This window comes from Pseudochaenichthys georgianus, chromosome 3, assembly GCF_902827115.2.
Source record: "Pseudochaenichthys georgianus chromosome 3, fPseGeo1.2, whole genome shotgun sequence".
NCBI classification, from domain to species: Eukaryota; Metazoa; Chordata; class Actinopteri; order Perciformes; family Channichthyidae; genus Pseudochaenichthys; species Pseudochaenichthys georgianus.
In genome coordinates, this window is record NC_047505.1 from 9,560,826 (window position 1) to 9,580,016 (window position 19,191).

Here is a 19,191-nt window from a genome sequence, read left to right on the forward strand (position 1 = left end):
CATTTGGGTGGATGTTCCTTATCTCTGGCCCCCCTTGTTCGATGTTGACATGTGACATCTCTTTCTGACCGTTAGAGCCAATAGAATCAAAGGGAAATCCTCCCGCACACACTCATGTTAAAAAAATGGTTTCGTCTTTGCGCATTCAATCTTGCTACAGAGCGTAGGAATGGCCTTCTCTACTATCTTAAAATGGAATTGCAGTTTTATTGCTTATGGATTATCAGAACATTTCAAAGGGGACGCAGTCACATTGAATATTAACCTATGGATTAACTACATCATCGTTGTTATCGTTTTAATGCCATTGAAGACCAGTTTAGACCAGACAAAACCAAGGTAAGCCATGTTAGCATTGTGGGCTACCAAGCGCCACTTGTTTTGATGTACGTTTTTGTTGATAACGCCGCGAGTTTGTATCTTTCAGTGTTGAGGTGGGCACCGTTAGATTCTGTGTCTTTACGATCATAAACGATGTGTTGGATGTGCAGCTAGGATAAGTAATAAGGGAGCTAGGAGTGATTTTCGGTGCAGTAATAGGTTAGCATTTTTAGCTCAGGGGGAATTCAGAGGCTCACTATTAGCATTGTGTTTTTTTTTAAAAGAAAATGAAAAAGATCAGTTAAATGAGTTTTTTCCCGTTATATCGATATAAAATATTCAAAGTTTATTAAATATTAAGGTTCCTTAGACGTTGTTTTCTGCAAATGACGCAATTTCGGCCCCGGAACAGGGTCCGTGGGGCTTAAGAGCTTGGTTCGATGCTACACAATCAGATGCTGTTGGTACCTGTACATGTGGATAGATATGTAAATTGTAATCCCTGTAAATGTTGCTGTATGATGTCCTTTTGTTGTTCTGTTGTTTATGTTTTTATGTCTTCATGTGGAACCTACTGCTGCAGGTCTCCCTTGAAAAAGAGATCATTGATCTCAATGGGATTTCACCTGGATAAATAAAGGAATTGAATTGAGGCCTAAGACTTTCCTTGTTGATCAAGCGTAATGTTAGGGCTGGTTTAAGCTTCCCTAGAACCAGCCCCTGTATGCTGCTAAAGGCTTAGACCAGGGGTGCCCAATACCTCAATCGCAAAGGTAGTGTGTGTAGATCGCATGGCATTGAAAAAAGAAAAATATTTGTTTAATTTAAATGTTTTAAAGTTAGCCTATCACCCATCCATACTATGGCATTTGCCACTTGATTGACATACAGGTAAGCCAGTCTGAGTTGTATTGTGCCATACGGGTTCATGCAGTTATGAGGGGGCCTCACCTCCTCAATTGAAGCGCACTATTATGCGCTTATGCGGCGCAATTAGTGTAAGCGCAGTTTAGTCCACTAGCACCCCCCCCGCGCGCTTGCGACACAGATTGGGCAGGGGTGGCCCTGTAGGTAGATCATTTGGGCGTGGTCATTTTAAAAGTAGCTCCCAAGCTGAAAAAGTGTGGGCACCCCTGGTTTAGACTGTTGGGGGACTTTCACCTATCTGTTGTAAAGGTTCACCCCAGGGTTTCTAAAATGTCCCCCAATAAGTGTTTGGTTTCTATGGGAGAAACAATTCTGACATTTGTGATATTAAACTATATAAATAACATTGGGTTGATTGATTTGGTTTCAGCACCCTATGTCCCAACATACCAGTGGGAATGACCTTGTCTCCAGATAAAGACAAAAAAAAAATCAGTTCATCTCTCACGCTAACTTGTGCAAAGCCGTAGCTGTCACCTATCTATCATTGGATGACAGTGACACTTACTCACAACCAGATAACATCCGCAAAACACAAAAACACAATTTGAGCAGCAATCCAACATCAGTGTTAACATTTCCTTTACTATCTACAAGCGCAGTCTTGTCTTGTGTTGCCCCTTGGCTTACTAATTGAGCTACCAAACTAACTGGGAGAGGTGCCAAGATCATTTGTGCAGCTAGATGGCTAATTAACACCCAGCTGTAGCACATTTCATGTTTAAAAACACACCAGCAAATTCAGTCTGTAGTTTGCCTAGAAGTTACTACAGCAAGTTTGTTCAAATTGTGTCAACTTGCCAGTGTTTGCTCACCTGTCAACTCAATCCAACACAAACCCATTCAAACTTGGAGGCTAATGGGTCATTTAATTTTTTTTCAGTGAAGTTGTACCCCACTTTTTTGTAAAGAAGGTTAATCAGTTGATATTTGTGACCCGCTATATCGAAATCAGTCGGAAGTCGCAACGGCTCATTTCAAAATAAACGTGGATTTGCGTAAAAAAATTGTTTTTCGGGGTTCGAGTGTTTTGTTTGATTTTATACAAACAAAGTCTTGGCTTTCAGAATATGAAACTTTTATTTCCAAAATCACACGATAAATACATTTTTGAAGCTTGTGAAGGGAAGATGGCAGCTCTCACTCACACCCTGCTGTTCCGCAGCGCCGCCCCCCTCCCTCCGGCTGAAATTATGAATGTAAGCGTATAGTAATCATAGATAACACGGCAGGGTCCGTTACAGTTTGTTTTCATCTGATTTTCAAATAAACAAAGTCTTGGCTTTCAGAATATTAAACTTGTTCGGCAAATTCAGATGATAAATACAACTTTGAAGCTTGTAACGGCATAATTACAAGCAGAGAACGGAGTAACTTAACGTCACAGCAGGCATAACAACAGCCGGTGTTTCTCGTGAGTGTTTTCCCCGGGAAGCAAACACAATACACACACCACACACACACACACACACCACACACACACACACACACACACACACACACACACACACACACACACACACACACACACACACACACACACACACACACACACACACACACACACACACACACACACACACACACACACACACACACACACACCCTACCTAACCCTAACCTTTCAGGTCAATTAGACTTTGTCCAGTACTGCTTCTTATAACCAAGTTTGAATGGTAAATAAAATGGTTTTCATGCTAATGAAGACTTCAGTTCACATGAAGACTTCAGTTCACATGTTTGCCGGGAATCCGAAACAAGAAGTGACAGGATGTGACAGCTAACATGCTCGAATATCCATCCTGTACGAGGTTGTGAAAGGATTGTTCTATTTATAATGCTACGAAACAGAAGCAAACAAGAGCTGTGTTTTGAGTTAGAGTGCGCCAAGAATATTCTGAAAAAGCCAGGCAGTCAAACCCTGTCAGGAACTGCAGTGGTGATGTCTGCATATACAGAGGCCTTGTAAACTGAATGCTATGAAACACAATGGTACACAATCTGAGAACCCTGCAGGTAATGGGACATTCAACCATGGGATTTTATACACTAACAGTGGGGGACATATACCACAGGAACAGTTGGATGTAGAAGATATGAATACGAAACAGTGGAAAGGCCAGTGTATTATGTGACGACCCCTGCCTTTAAGCCATGACAATTATATTTCCATTAAGCTGACCTTTACTCAGTAACTAAGTAGATTTACTCAAGTACTGTACTTAAGTACAATTATGTAGGGAATTTTTTTAATTACTTTGTACTTCTACCACACTGTAATTCAGAGGCACATTTTGTACTTTTACTCCACTACATGGTTTTATTACCTTTACTGTAGTTACTTCACAGATTAGGATGAATGATGTGAAATATAATCAAGTGTTGAATCAGACTTTAGTTCCACCTGGAGTAAATCCACCAGCTACCCTGCAGTCTACAAAGTTATTCAAACGAGCTGCACCTTTACCAGCTTTGAGAACACTTTCATGATCAATCATTATAAAACACATCATATATATTATTCTGAAATGGACCAATCTGCACAATAGTGGTGGGAATTCCGGCTCTTCTTGGTGAGCCAAGGCTCGGCTCCCAAGCGGCTCTTCAGTTTACCACATATTATACCTTTTTATAATTAAATCAAATGTAGCCCTGTTTTGACTAATGATTTATATGTGTACGCATATATCACTTAAATTATTCAATAGATACTTTGAAGTATTCAAAAGTAAAAATGACATGTTTAATTTAAATGATTTGCTGTGGCCAAATGTTTTCATTGCATTTACAGACCCGTGTAACTCTCTGATACCACCCAGCGAACGCACTGGCTTGCTTGTAGAACCACGCTACACAAAGCAGATAGCAACACCTATAAAAACTTAAGCATAGACATTTCAAAAAAGGGGCTACTGTGTCGACATTTTAAAATTATACTTAAAGAAAAGGCCCTGACAAAAACAGCAGGGCTCTATTTCAGTATTAACTATAGAAAAAAAGACAGCTACAGCTGACATCAAATCTTTGCTGAGCCTAAAGATAATCATAAATAAATAACATAGTGAAAATAAATATATTGCAATGCTCAAAACAGCAGCATCCAACCGTCTCTAATCCTTGAATAGTACATGTCACTGCATGCACGCACGGAGCAGCGCGGAGATCATCATATCATTCTGTCTTGTATTACTTTATTATTAATTTTTAAAACGACTCGTTCACGGGCGCGAGCCGGCTCGGATCACTACTGCAGAATGACTTTTACTTTTGATACTTTAAGTATATTTCAATGCCAATTCTTTATTTGCTTTAGTAACGTTTTGATTGAAGGACTTTTACTTGTAACAGAGTATTGCTATGCTGTGTTAAATTACTTCTACTTTTACTTAAGCACAAGATCTGAGTACTTCTCCCACATCTGACTTCACCAAACTGTTTGAGAAACAGCACTAGATTTCAGGTCATTTTGAAAACATTCAGAGATAATAATAAAACGACGAAAACATGACGCATTACTAACTCAAAATCCTTTGCCTTTACACATTTAACAACGTATTGTCTTTCAATATACACCAATATTCGTGGGCATTTTATTTACGGTGTATATAAAATGCGGCTTCCTCTGTCAAAATGTTACATTTGCCGGGTTGTAAAACTGCAAACATCCATCTTGCTCCATATTCACACACAGTAACTCCAACCTGCTTTTCATTCAAAAGCCTGCATCATTTTTCATTTAGCCGTTTCTCTGGGCATGCATGCAAATATATATGCCCAATACATTTATACTAAAGCATGAAGCCATTCAAGTGTTGAATTGTTGCTGCAGGCGAGGAATACTCATTCTGACTCGGGCATCAGGAGGTTGGAGCTAATAAGGGTCTTTTTTCGGAGGAAATTGTCAGACAGTCTCCAGCTGTCCCAAAGTTGTTTTTCTTAAAGGCAATTTCCATGAATCTGATATTGTGCAGGCAGGATATTGAAGAAGTGTGTGATGGGAAGGGATGTTAATAGTACATCTTTACACCTGTGTATTCTCTGCAGTTTTAAACCATGGTTGCTTTTCACGCCTAGGTTACACAATGGGGACTATTTAGCCTTACATGAATGAATATAACAGCTGAATGTGAGCCTAAAAACAGCTGACATGTTTTCAGCATACATGTCGCGATCACAGGTACAGATCAGAACCCAATAGCACGACTCAGATACAACCAGTTGTTAGCAATGTTCAGTTTATTCAAGTCAGGGACAGGCAGGGTCAAAACCAGGACATCTGTCAGATAGGCAACCAAAAGCAGACAGGGAGCAGGCAGGAACTCGAGATCCGAATACAGGCAGGCAGGGATCAAAAACCGGGCAGGACAAACATCTAGGCTCGAGAATAACTCACTGGAGAGCTTGGCGGAAACGACAAGACAATCTGGCAAAGGACCAGTGATAGTGAGGTGGTGTAAATACTGTGGGGTGATGAGGGAATGAGTAACAGGTGAGGGGAAGGGCAGGGAGACCAGGTGAGGGCAAGGGCTGGGAAGACCAGGTGAGGGGAAGGGCAGGGAGACCAGGTGAGGGCAAGGGCTGGGAAGACCAGGTGAGGGGAAGGGCTGGGGAGACCAGGTGAGGGCAAGGGCTGGGAAGACCAGGTGAGGGGAAGGGCTGGGGAGACCAGGTGAGGGCAAGGGCTGGGAAGACCAGGTGAGGGGAAGGGCTGGGGAGACCAGGTGAGTGGAAGGGCTGGGGAGACCAGGGGAGGGGAGGGAGATGATTACAAGGGCCTGGAGGAAGGCGGGATCTGAAATGAGAGGAGAGTTGAGATGAGCCACCAAACAAACAACAATAGAAGTGTCTAACTTGGATTATTAAAGTTGACTTTGAACACACTCTAACATGCTTATGTTAAGCAGACATACAGTTGACCATGCCTTTCAATCTTGGGTTAATGTTAGCATGCTTCATTTGCCAAATAACACACTGGCATTAGTTTTGGAGGTATTTTGTCACAAACTAAAGCGATGCAATTGGGAATGTTGAACTGATGATGGCGTTGGGATACATGTTAAGATATTTCAGTCTGGACCAACTTGGCCGACTGACAAACCAAGATCAGACAACGCTGCAATATGTTTCCGCAAATCCCATTTTTCTGAAGCCTGAATATGAAAATACAAAAACAGTTGGCACTGATTCTAATGATTCGGTTCACACTTGACCAAACAATCAATGATACATTGAGTATTCATGCGTATAAACTGCATGCTTTTTAAAATACATCCCTCGCTGACGCTGCCAACACCTATTTATTCAAAAGTGATTCAGTTCTAGCAATTTCTAACAACTGTATCAAGGTTCAATCATTCCCTTCAGCATGGAATATTTATATTTATTTAGTATCCATGCTGAAGGGAATTATTGAACCTTGATACTACACATACTAATTTCAACTTCATTGGAATTCATCTCTACAGCGAATGGGTGACAAACAGCACCAGCTTACTCTGCTGCTAATGAGCAAAACAAGTGTTCAAGGACCCGGGAGTTCAAATGAAGAGCTCGGCAGTCGAGGGATTATTAGAGCATTTACTACCAGGGTATTCAATTAAAGGTTACCTTCCGTGGCAATGGGCAGCTCGTGTGTTTGGGTGTGTTTATTCCCTTCCCGTTTGTAATCACCGATATCATTTGAGAGAGAGTTCTGCTCTAAAGTAAACAGAGCACGAACGCACACAGCTACTCACTCACACACAGAAACATTTCCTTCAGCTCTCCCTCGCGGTTTAAACGCTTGGTTTCATGTTCACTCGTGTCCTTTCCTTCCATGCCCTATCCGCCACGGCCGACGTTGGAAGGAATGACTTGTTTACTTTTAGCTCATAAGATTAACATACCCTACCTCATTGGATTTATATTTCAGTTTAAATTACAGAAACTGCACAGACTTTTGTCAGAATCCTAAATCCTTTTGAGACCCTCGGTGGGCAGGGTCTCAAAAGAGTTAAAAAAAAAAAAAAAAAAAAAAAGTGATACAAATAAAGACAAATAAATACACATCCTTGGTTAAGAGTTAATATCTGCATTTCAACAGCTAAGTGAACATAATGTACATATTATCATATCTTAGAACGGCAACCTCAATTGGATTTTTTTTAAGTCAATTAAAGACCTATCTATTTAATTTGGCTTATCATTTTTAGTAGTATCACTGTTCATGTTTTATTGTTTTAATATTTTAATTATGTTCCTCATTTGTTATTGTCATGTTGTTGTCATACCCTGTAAAGCACTTTGGGCTGCGTCAAACATGAAAGGTGCTATTATGTCTTTATTTTTCAGTTTTTGTATTAGTGTCCATTATAGAGTTTTCAAATGTATTAATAATTAATTTAGTTCTCAATTATTTACATTATTTGTTGATGCTTTATTGATATATATATATATTTGTATTCTATTGGTATTTTATTCAATTTTTTTTTATCTTTCACTTAAAAAAGCTAAATAATTTCCTAATTTGGGATGAACAAACTGTATCTAGTCTATAAAGTACTCATCAGTTTGACTTGGCATTTTCTGATTGTACCTTTTATGAGCTTCTTTGCAGTTAAGAGCATCGGCTAAACTAGAGCCTGATTGTATACACACCCGACCAGCTGAGCCTCCCATAATGCACAGCTTCACTAGTCTGCAGGCCAGGAATTAGACCCAGCCCGCTGCAGCATTGGGAAGTATTCAGGTCTGGCAGAACCAAACAGCTGCCATAAAACTAGCCCGACAAGATGTTTACTGGTCTTGATCTTTCTCATTGTTGTTCTTCAATGACAACAGTATGACATGTATGATTGATGTAGCTCAGCAGTGGAGAAGCTTCCGGTGACATATATGTATTGCCCAAACAAACATATCTCGACAATTCATTTTTGCTTGATTGATTTTCCAATTTGTTCCCCATGCATTTTGATATTGCCTTTAATGTTCAGTATTTCTAGATGCATGTCTTTCATGGTGGACAAGTTCATTTGGCTAATATCAGTGGACTTGAATTTACAGTTTGTGTGTTCAAAATGTAGCCGTAACCGTTCATTTTCACATATACAGATGTCGATGTATTTCCTCTTAAGGTCCAATTGATGTCAGTAAAACCTGGATTTGTAAGGTCATTTTGTTATTCCTATTGTGTTCGTGCAAATAACCTGAGAATATTGACAACAATGGGAATCCAACAAGACTGCAACATCAGACTGATCAACCTAATATCCTTTTTCCTATTCAAAAAACGTTAGATAAACAAACAAAAACAATCTGTACAATATAAAATGTACCGGAGTGAGTTATTGGCCTTGTTGTGTTTTCATACTGTTCCAGTCCACAGACGTCCACACCACACACTCAAGTGGTCCCTGGCAGATAGTGGACAGAGAGTCAGGCACTGTGCTTAATGCTCTCGGCGTACACTGGGATATCGGAGACCAGGTGCAGTGGATGTTCAAATAAATATCAAGAATAGCACAAATGACAATGTATCAAAATAAATTGTGGCATTTTTCATTTAACTGGCAACATTTGGTTTAATGCGAAACTTGTTTTATTACTGTCATGATAAAAAACTGTGCTAATATACAATATACACTTTTGTTAGCATTACCGGCTCCTTCAATACTTTTATTTGTTCACTTAATAACAGGCACATTTCTATTACCATGCTGTACTTATTAATTTTACTTATTTGTAAGTTTACTCTTTTTCCTTTTATCCGTAGCCTGCTGCCGTGACACCGTACGTTTCTCCGTTGTGGGACGATTAAGGGTTTTCTGATATTTTTAAGATGCCATAATGATTGTGTATTGTCCCATATTACCAATGACATACATTATTATTCATGTGAGTGCTGAGTCATGCTACAGGAACAGTGATGATACAATGATTTATGGACGGCAGCAATGGACACTTTCCCCCCCGTTCATGCGCTACTGACGTCAATTAAGGTAAACTGGTTGAACTTAGACAATTCAAAAGTGTTCCATAACGAAATACAAACAGTGTTTGTCAATTTTGATATAAACAGAAAAACAACTCAAGGCTACTTCCAACTGTGTGGAGCTTTTCAGAATTGCGTCTTACTGGAGCCATTGGGTTCATATCCTCATAAAGAGGCCTCAACACAGGCAGCAGGAGAAACACAAAGGTTGAAATAATAATCTCAAACTGTGTCCCGCAAAGCCGGGCAAAAACAGAGAACAAACAAGGAGAGAAACTAAGGGAGCACAGAGAAATATCTTCCATCAACTAAATAATAAAACTCTCCTTTAAATGAGTTCCTTACATGGCTTCAACAACACACACGAAGCCATTCTAGTGTAGAATCATGTCCAAGATGACCTCCTTTACCTCAATCATATAGAAGTAAAAGCTAAAACCATTTCATTGCCTCTTTAGGAAACAAATAATCATATAAGACACCATTTTATTTCTGTAAAATATTGATAAAGTCGAGGTTGGACTTACAAATAAACTCCAAGGTGTGTTTCTGTACACATATTCAAGTTGGAACGGAACTCAATTTCGAGTAAAAATCCACCCACAGCGACACCATCACATTGACATGTAAACAGTTTCATAATATTGCATAATTGAATTCATGTATTCACTTTATAGCAAATTCTGCTTTAGTGATATCGAAGCTTCCGTGAATGACTTTGATGCCTTAGGTTATTTCCTTTTTCTGCAGTGATAAAGCGAAAGGAGGATTACAAATAAACCAAACTGATTTGATCTGTGCTACTTCCTAAAAGGCTCTGCTTCCTCCGGGCTTGCAGGTGTGTACAGTTTGTAATTGGTTACTATCATAATGTCATGTATTACATTGTATATAACAAATACATGCGACTAAGCTCCGCCTCTCGGGCTGAGTTGAATTCAACTCACCTGTAGCCATGCTGGGTGTCCACACACACCCCGCCGTTGAAGCAGGGGTTTCTGGGATACGTGTTGCACGGCTGATGGGACTGCTCTCTCCCTGAGCAGGAGCACACAGCCGTAGATTCCACCGTCACAGATACGAGACTCATGGTCCCGCAATCCACCACTGTGGGCGTGTCCTGCACGTTCAGGACGTTGCTGCAGCCGCCGGCCCCCCCACACTCCGAGCCCGGACACTCATCCACTCGGATCTGGAACACGTTGACCTGCAGGAACGACTGGAGCTGGATGGAGAAAGGAAGAGGAGCATTGGCTCGAGCTCTCGATGTCAACGTTCTAAATGTATCACATTGCCGAGGGGAAATGACCAACGTCCTCCCGTCGTCAGTGTGGATTTCTGCCCTGCAAAGAAAGTGGAGTAACTGCCACAAGCTACATGTGTTGCATTGACAGAGGTGGGAAGTAGTGGAGTACAAATACTTTGTTACTGCACTTAAGTAAATGTTTCTGGTATCAGTACTTGACTCCACTACTTATTCTTCTGATGACTTTTTACTTTTACTTCTCACATTGTTAACACAAATACCTGTACTTTCTACTTCTTACATTTTCAAAACAGGCTGGTTACTTTAGTTTGAATCTGTGTTTGGTGGCGTGATCATTATTATTTAGAGTCATTGCGCGCCTATTGTCTCAAAAGATCATTTTAAAGTGGTATTCTTTAAATATTCGCCCCCGTGTGTCTCCTGCGTTTATGATTGTCTACCCCGCCCTGACTGTTTCCACCTGTGCCCCTTACCTTGTGTGTATATATTGTCTTAGTCTCCCCCTGTCCTGTGCCAGTTCGTCTTCTCTCATGACTTGACATACCAGCGTACCTTCAAGCCTGAGCCACGTCCGTTGTTTTGTTTCAAGCTCCTTGTCGTAGTTATTTAGTTTCCCTCTTTAGAGTGTTTTTGTTCTCCATCTTGTTACTGTGATACTGTATATCCACTAAAATACTTTATTTTGAAACTGTCTGAGTTGTGCATTTGGGTTCATGCCTCTGAGTTCACCCCTTGACACCTGTTGATTTGAACACGATCCGTGTATCCATCACTTCCTGGTCTTCTCTAAAGAAGAGGGACCAATGGAAACGTTGTCATGTTGCCTTTGTTCAGCATGGAAACATTCATTAGCTAACAATGACATTATTGTTCTATTAATATAAAGGGAGCTCAGGTACTCTTTAAAACAGCTGCTAGTTATGGATACTTTTTACTTAAGTACATTTCAAAGCCCATACTTCTTTACTTGAGTAAAGGATGTGTGTACTTTTGCCATCTCTGGAAAGGACCATCACTATCGTGCTATAACTGCACAACTGATCCATGACAAAGGTTCAGCACTCGTTGCTTTAGGTACGGTGAAACGGAGGAAAGACATTTTTCTGAAGCATGCACAGTTTATTGAAGTTGCACAGGAGTGGGAGACGAGGTAATCTCTGTGGGAACAGACAGAACTCTCTGTGAAACCAGCTTTGTCGATGCTTTCGCTAAGTGGCGGAACATTGTCCAACTTCATGCCAATAATTCAGAAATCATCATATAATAAAGTAGAAATCCTTCTGATTGCTCTTACCAGTCTTTCATGCATTTCTTTACTACAACCCCACACATGTTTTGGTTCCCCCCCCCCCCGAAAACAACACTATTTTAAACTAGAGATTAATCATGATCACAAAAGTAATGATCCTGATTCAGTTGACCTATACTGTTGAGGTCAATTAAGGGAACCTGGTAGAACGAAGGCATTTGAAAATGTCTTCCGAAACAGACAATCACAGTATTTGGAGGTTTATCGATGAGAACTGGAAATAACGTGTTTGGAACACGTTGACCTGCAGGATTGAGTTGCGCAGAATGGAGAAAGGCAGAGCAAAATAAAGAAGGGCTGTCTATGTGAATGTAGCTCGCAATTCATCTGAAAACCATATGCCATGACAAGCTAAAAAACACGACCCAAATACCTTACAAACTAAACTAATCAAGCGCCAACTGCTAAATGGTCCGAAGAAACCTTTATTCAATTAGTTTAAAATAGGTAAGGGATTATAAACAGGGCTGCACAACTGGATAACTGCATAACTGGTGCGCAGGTGCGCATGCACACCTCCGCCAAAAAAAGAGCACCGGGTCATTTGAAAAAAGGCGCATTTGCGTAACAAAATTGAGAGAGGGAGAGGGAGAGAAGAGAGAGAAGGGAGAAGAGAAAAGAGAGGAGAGAGGAGAGAGAGAGAAAGATATTTGCGAGTTGCATATGAACTCAGGGCCGGCCCGTAGCACTGGCGTTATAGATGTTCGCCTAGGGCGCCATATCTGGGGAAGCGCAGCGCTGGCAGTTCTGGGAGGGAAAACAAACAGTTTTGACCGTTGGGGCTCATCCTAATTTTCGGCCTTGATGTAACAACATTCATAATTAAGTAAATGTAACACCCTTTTCACCCCGGTTACATTTTTTATTTGCCCTGTACGATGGGCGCTGTAAGTGATGAAAATGGGGGATGTTGGCTTATCTGGCACCCGCAGCTCACAGCCAAAATGAGAGTGAGCGAGGGAGAGAGAGAGAGAAGGGCGTCAAGACCCCCTCAAAAGTTACGGTTTATTTCATTTTAAGGATGAGCACCAAGCAACATCTCCAGGTGCTCCTTTGAGAACCAGGGCAAACAAGTTATGTGCACCCCTGATTATAAACACATATGTGACAAAGAGAACATGAGGGCATTAATTAAATGCATTTCAGACGAAAGTAACTTGTTTACACATAAAAAAGTAAATTGACAGTCTGTATTGTAGGCCTGTTTGATGTTGGACATAATAAAGCCCACAGGAATCTCAATACATTATTCAGTTACAATATAGTGTTATGATGATACATTTGAGATTGTGTTGGGTAAAAGTGATTTTAAAATCTGCATCTCTGGGAAGTGGAGTTGCGATAGTAGCCATAGGAGCAAAATCTCTTTTTTTTTATTTGCATCTTTGTAAATCAAAGATTAAAAAAATAATAACATCTCTGTTTTAAATAACAGAGGAGTGAGGTCTTGTGTATGGGATCACAGAAAATATTGAGTAATAATCTATTTTGTATAATATGCTTGTGCCATCGTATCCAACAAGCACAGTTTTGGGGGTCCCACTAGTGAAACACCAGGTGACATGTTATGAGAAGCTTTATAGTTCTAACTAATGCAGACATATAATTATACATGTTATATGTGAGCTGTACATCTGAGACCATGAGTAGTGTGTACCTCTCTTTGCACAGGCTATCAAACCTCTCTGTCAAAAGTAGTGACAACTAATTACAACTAATTCACTGACTCTAATCCGTCTTTAACATGAAAGCAATGTTCATGCGTACACTGCTGCACCTTTTGAAGTATGCTGCAGTCTCCTGTACTTATGAGTCATTACATTTGAAAGGTCTTCATCTGTACTTAGTTATTAAAACATGGTGACTAATCCTATCCCATTACAACACATCAAGTAGGTTCTTAGCTAAATACATTACATTGCATTTAGCTGACGCTTTTATCCAAAGCGACTTACAATAAGTACATTCGACCAGGAAGATACAACCTTGAAGAAAACAGAATCATATAAGTACATCAGGTTTCATAGAGCCAAGCATTTCAAGTGCTACTCAACTGGCTATAGATAAGCCAGTCCTTTATTAGTATATAAGTGCTTTGTTAGCAGTTCTTTGTTAGTAATTATATCGCTCGAGGTGGAGTTGAAAGAGATGAGTTTTCAGTCTGCGTTGGAAGGTGTGTAAGCTATCTGCTGTCCTGATGTCAATGGGGAGCTCATTCCACCATTTTGGAGCCAGGATAGCAAACCCACGTGTTTTTGCTGATGGGAACTTGGGACCCCCTCGCAGTGAGGGTGCAGCGAGTCGTTTGGCTGATGCAGAGCGTAGTGCACGCGCTGGGGTGTACAGTTTAACCATGTCCTGGATGTAGGAAGGGCCAGATCCATTCGCAGCATGGTATGCAAGTACCAGTGTCTTGAAGTGGATTCTAGCAGTTACCGGAAGCCAGTGGAGGGAGCGGCGTGGTGTGGGAAAATTTAGGAAGGTTGAAGACCAGACGAGCCGCTGCATTCTGGATGAGGTGCAGAGGTCGGATGGCACATGCAGGTAGACCAGCCAGGAGGGAGTTGCAGTAGTCTAGACGTGAGGTGACGAGAGCCTGGACCAGAAGCTGCGTCGCTTTCTGGGTCAGCTGGGGACGTATCCTCCTGATGTTGTAAAGCGTGTATCTGCAGCAGCGGGTTGTAGCAGCGATGTTTGCAGTGAAGGACAGGTTGTTATCTAGGATCACACCCAGATTCCTTGCAGTCTGAGTCGGGGAAACAACAGAGGTGCCGATGTTGATAGTCAGGTCAAGAGTGGGACAATCTTTTCCCGGAAGGAAAAGCAGTTCAGTTTTGTCAAGGTTGAGCTTGAGATGATGAGCGGACATCCACTGAGAGATGTCAGCTAAACAAGCAGAGATGTGTGCGACCACCTGGGTCTCTGAGCGGGGAAAGGACAGAATTAATTGGGTGTCGTCAGCGTAGCAGTGGTATGAAAAACCATGCGGGCTAATGACTGATCCGAGCGAGTTTGTGTACAGGGAGAAGAGGAGGGGACCAAGAACAGAGCCCTGAGGGACCCCTGTAGTTAATTGACAAGGGTCGGACTCGGACCCTCTCCAAGTTACCCTGTAGGTACGGTCTTTGAGGTATGAAGTGAGGAGGGAAAGTGCAGAGCCTGAAACTCCAAGTTCTTGGAGAGTGCGAAGGAGGATCTGATGGTTCACCGTGTCGAATGCAGCAGACAGGTCCAACAGGATGAGGACAGAGGAGAGGGATGCTGCTTTGGCAGTGTGCAGTTCCTCAGTGACAGCAATGAGAGCAGTTTCTGTGGAGTGGCCTGTCTTGAAATTACATGACAGTGATTATGGTGAACCAAAACATATGAATATTTAACCCATTGCTGTTATATATTTTTCATATATATTTGTAAATCTAATTTCAGTTGTTCCTTTTGGTATGTCATTTTTCCAACACTTTTTTTTACGGTATATCCAATTAGATCTGTTGTTCGCCATAACCAACCACAACATCTAGCAACAGATATGATCAAATTGAGGTAGTAGCTACCAACATTTTACAATAAGAGGCATCAGAAAATGCAGACTCCCAATGCTAAACCTAACTAATGAGTAGGGTTGGGTATCGTTTGAACTTCCACGATTCCGATTCTACTTTTCGATTCCGATTCTTTGAGGGGCAGGGTAAAAAAATGATACATGCTTCTTCCACCAAAAAAATTACATTTATTCGAGAAACTTTTACACAGGTTAGTTTAAAGTAATATTCACATTAATCAGTCTGTTTATATTCACTGCTATGTAACTGTAACATGAGAACCACTGAAGCTACAACAGTGCAACAGTCCAACTTTTAAAAACAGTTCTTGTTGAGAAAAACAAGCATATCTGCCTTCTCAGGCATACCGGGAAGAAATGTTTGAACATTTTGAAGTAAAATGCTTCAATCTGGTGCACACGCATAATTACTAGAGACTAGATCTAGGGGGTAGCCTACAACTCTAAACACCCATATGAAAAAGATCGGTTTACATTTTAATAATTAAATAACAAATAGCCTACATGTAACGCATTTTATTTGTGTTGTTCATTCATATCTTATTTTACTATTTTATTTATGCATATTTTTTTATCTCTCCAGTTTAAAACGATATGTCTGGTTTACTGTCCTATAGTTTACATTGGAATGATTTCAAACCTGTTTTATCCCAATAATTATAAAGGAGTGCCTTGGAAATATGTGTTGATTGTGACCAAAACGTTTGAGACCCACTGAGATAACTTAGACTAAAGTGAACTATCTAAACACTCAGAGTCCTTTACCTCACTGGGCTGAAGTTATCAGCCTCAGTCTGACTGGAGAGGACTCTCCCTCCACATCATTGTAGAAACATCTTCTTCTTCCGTGAGAGCAGCTAGCACCAGATGCTAATAACAACAGCACCCTCCCTTTCTCCCTCGCTCACTCGCACTTTGGCTGTGAGCTGCGGTTGCCAGATAAGCCAACATCCCCCATTTTCATCACTTGCAGCGCCCATCGTACAGGGCAAATAAAAAGTGTAACCGGGATGAGAAGGGTGTTACATTTACTTAATTATGAATGTTGTTACATCAAGGCCAAAAATTAGGATGAGCACCAACGGTCAAAACATTTTTTTTTTCTCCCAGAGCTGTCAGCGCAGCGCCTCCACAGATCTGGCGCCCTCGGCGAACATTTATAATGCCAGTGCGACGGGCCGGCCCTGGTCTCAGGTTACACTGTAGGAAATGTAGATACAACGCTACATTTCCCGCCCCGCTGCAGTCATACAGTAGGCTACGGAGAGCGGCGAGAAACATTTCCTCAGGAATCGAAAAGCGGAACCGAAATTCACATTTCTAAATGATGCCGTTGGAATCGAAATGTTGGAACCGGTTCCGAACCGGAACCGGTTCTCGGTACCCAACCCTACTAATGAGTGAGTAACTATCGAAACAACTTTCCTGGTTATTGTGCAGATACTTATGTAGGGTACTTGTTCAATGAAACGCAGTGGTACTGGAGAGGAATTGTTTGCACAGTGACCCCACAAAATACACTAGGCACTAGTCTACCATATTTTTGACTTGATACCGAGACAATTAGCTCTCGCCACTTTCTCCGTCACTCCAACCCTAACCACACACCCTGCAACAGACTTTAGTAGAACCTGATGCTCTGCTTCACAAAGGAGAACCCCAGTTAGACGCCACACCAAACATGCTAGCACTACCTATTTGTCACCCACCCTCCCGCAAAGAAATAGCCCACATTTAAAATGTAATTTTATTTTCTCCAGCAAAAATACTTTAAATAAACCTTCTATTTCAAAACATAGCCCGCATATTAGTTTAAAGCACTCACAAAAACAACTATGTGTCAAACTACAAAAGTAGCAACGAAAACTCTTACTACCAAAACTTGACTTGGACGAGCCACCATTTTTTCACGTTTTATTTAGCTGATTGACCAATAAGATATTAATATATACTTACATTAATACAATCAAACAGTACACTTTATCCATGTTTTGATATAGGAATGTCTATTTGATATTAGGAATCATTTACGAATGTCACTGCGAGGTTACACCAGGCAGATATGTTTTTGACCAGTTTAATTGAAAAATACTCAGCCCAGAGAAGAGTTTGGGAGAACAGAAATTGGCATAGAGCCAGAACACTTTACTGTGCATAGTAGTTTGTGTAGTGTATGAGTGTGTCACGGATGAGTGAAGGAAGCAGGACCCAAATGCAGATAACTCTTGAGAAACCCTTTATTCCAAGGATACAGACAAACACAGAACAGAACACTCTCCGGTGAACTCCGTCACCAACAAACAATGACCCAACACTGAACACAGACAGAGACAAGGCTAAATACAAGAAGGGGTAATCATGACAACGAGAAACAGCCGGGCAGGGGAGGAGAAACACAAGGACAACAGGTGAACACAATCGGTTAATCAGGGAGGGAAACAGACAGAAAGCAGACAGGCAGGAAACGGGGGTGAACACTTAACACAATAAGACAGGAAACCCAAAGACAAGAAAAACACCAACACAGACAAAACTACAAACGTGACCTAACATGTGCATTGTGACAGAGTGTGTGGATCTCAGTATGAATAAAAAGACAAACAAACCAATTAATAGATAGAGAGACTGACAGCTCAGGCACCATACATATCAGTAAGCAGTCAACCCAAACCAGGTGTCAGCCATCTTTCCGGATTTGGGGGGAGGAGCTCATCAGGAAACTGATGCTGAGGCCGTCACAGAAACGGTCCCAACATGTACATTTAACACCATCGCTCAATGATCCATAACATCAGCTGTAATAATGTCTAGCTAATCTAGTTTACACGGGCCAATAAACACATGGGCGTACGCACCAACAAACAACAGAATGCTGAGGTGCGAAGTGCAGATTCAACGGGAGGATGTGTTACACTACAGTAGGCAGCTTAAGTCTAACAACTGGAGCTATTTTCTGCACCACTTCCTGATACAAGTGGGCTAAATGGTGATGAGGCAGAAAGGAAACTATACCTCTCGAGGTTGAGCAATTTCATAAAGCACTGGAACGGTAAATGTAAATTAAATATGCACTAGTCTACCGTATTTTTGTTTTTCCTTACGTGCCGTCCTTGGCTTGTTAGAGTGACACAGATCAAGGAGATTTCATACATGTACTCATGTAGAGTAGGCATGCACACGGACATGGACAAATATGAGAGGCCGTCTAGCTCATACTTGGTCTTACAAACAATATCAGAATCTCACACATACACCATTAAACTATTGTATACATCAGTGGTTCCCAACCTGTCCGGGGGGAACCAAAGATCGCAGGGGGAGCGCCAGGCCTCAGATGATTTGAGGCCAAATATCATATTTAGACTTTTTACTTCTTTTTTTTTTACATATAATTAATTGTAAGGCAATACATGATTGTCACTAAAAGCCTTGTCTCTACATTACAATAAAATATAAAAGATAATTGACTAATTAATTTTAATAAAAATTCAAGTTAGTAGCTATTAAAGGCATAAAAAGAAAAAATGTATAATTCTTTCTTTAATAGAAATGTTTCTTCTGCCCGTAAAGTGTCCAAACCGGGCTTGTCTGAATAAGCGCATTTTTCAAACAGTCATTGTCCATGCCGGTTTCAGTTGGATTATTTGTCACAGTTGCTCCGATCAGATCGGTCTCCTCCATTTTATATATTATTTACGACTTTTGAATCCACATAAACACATCGGCAAAATCCGGCTTACTTTGAGCATGTGTTTTAAACAGTTTAATCCCTTTGTGAATTGTTTCCACTTGCGCTGTTCCAAATAAATTAATCCTGAGTCCAATAACCATCAAAGTCA

At 40.9% G+C, this 19,191-nt stretch overlaps 1 protein-coding gene across 1 annotated transcript in view; it reads right to left on the reverse strand.

Annotated features, from left to right (window-relative positions):
* The window catches only part of LOC117462450 (neural-cadherin-like), a 575,403-nt gene that overhangs the window by 140,071 nt on the left and 416,141 nt on the right, over window positions 1-19,191 (reverse strand). The window contains 1 exon segment of the mRNA XM_034104697.2: window positions 10,165-10,442. Coding sequence (XP_033960588.1) covers window positions 10,165-10,442 — 278 coding nt within the window.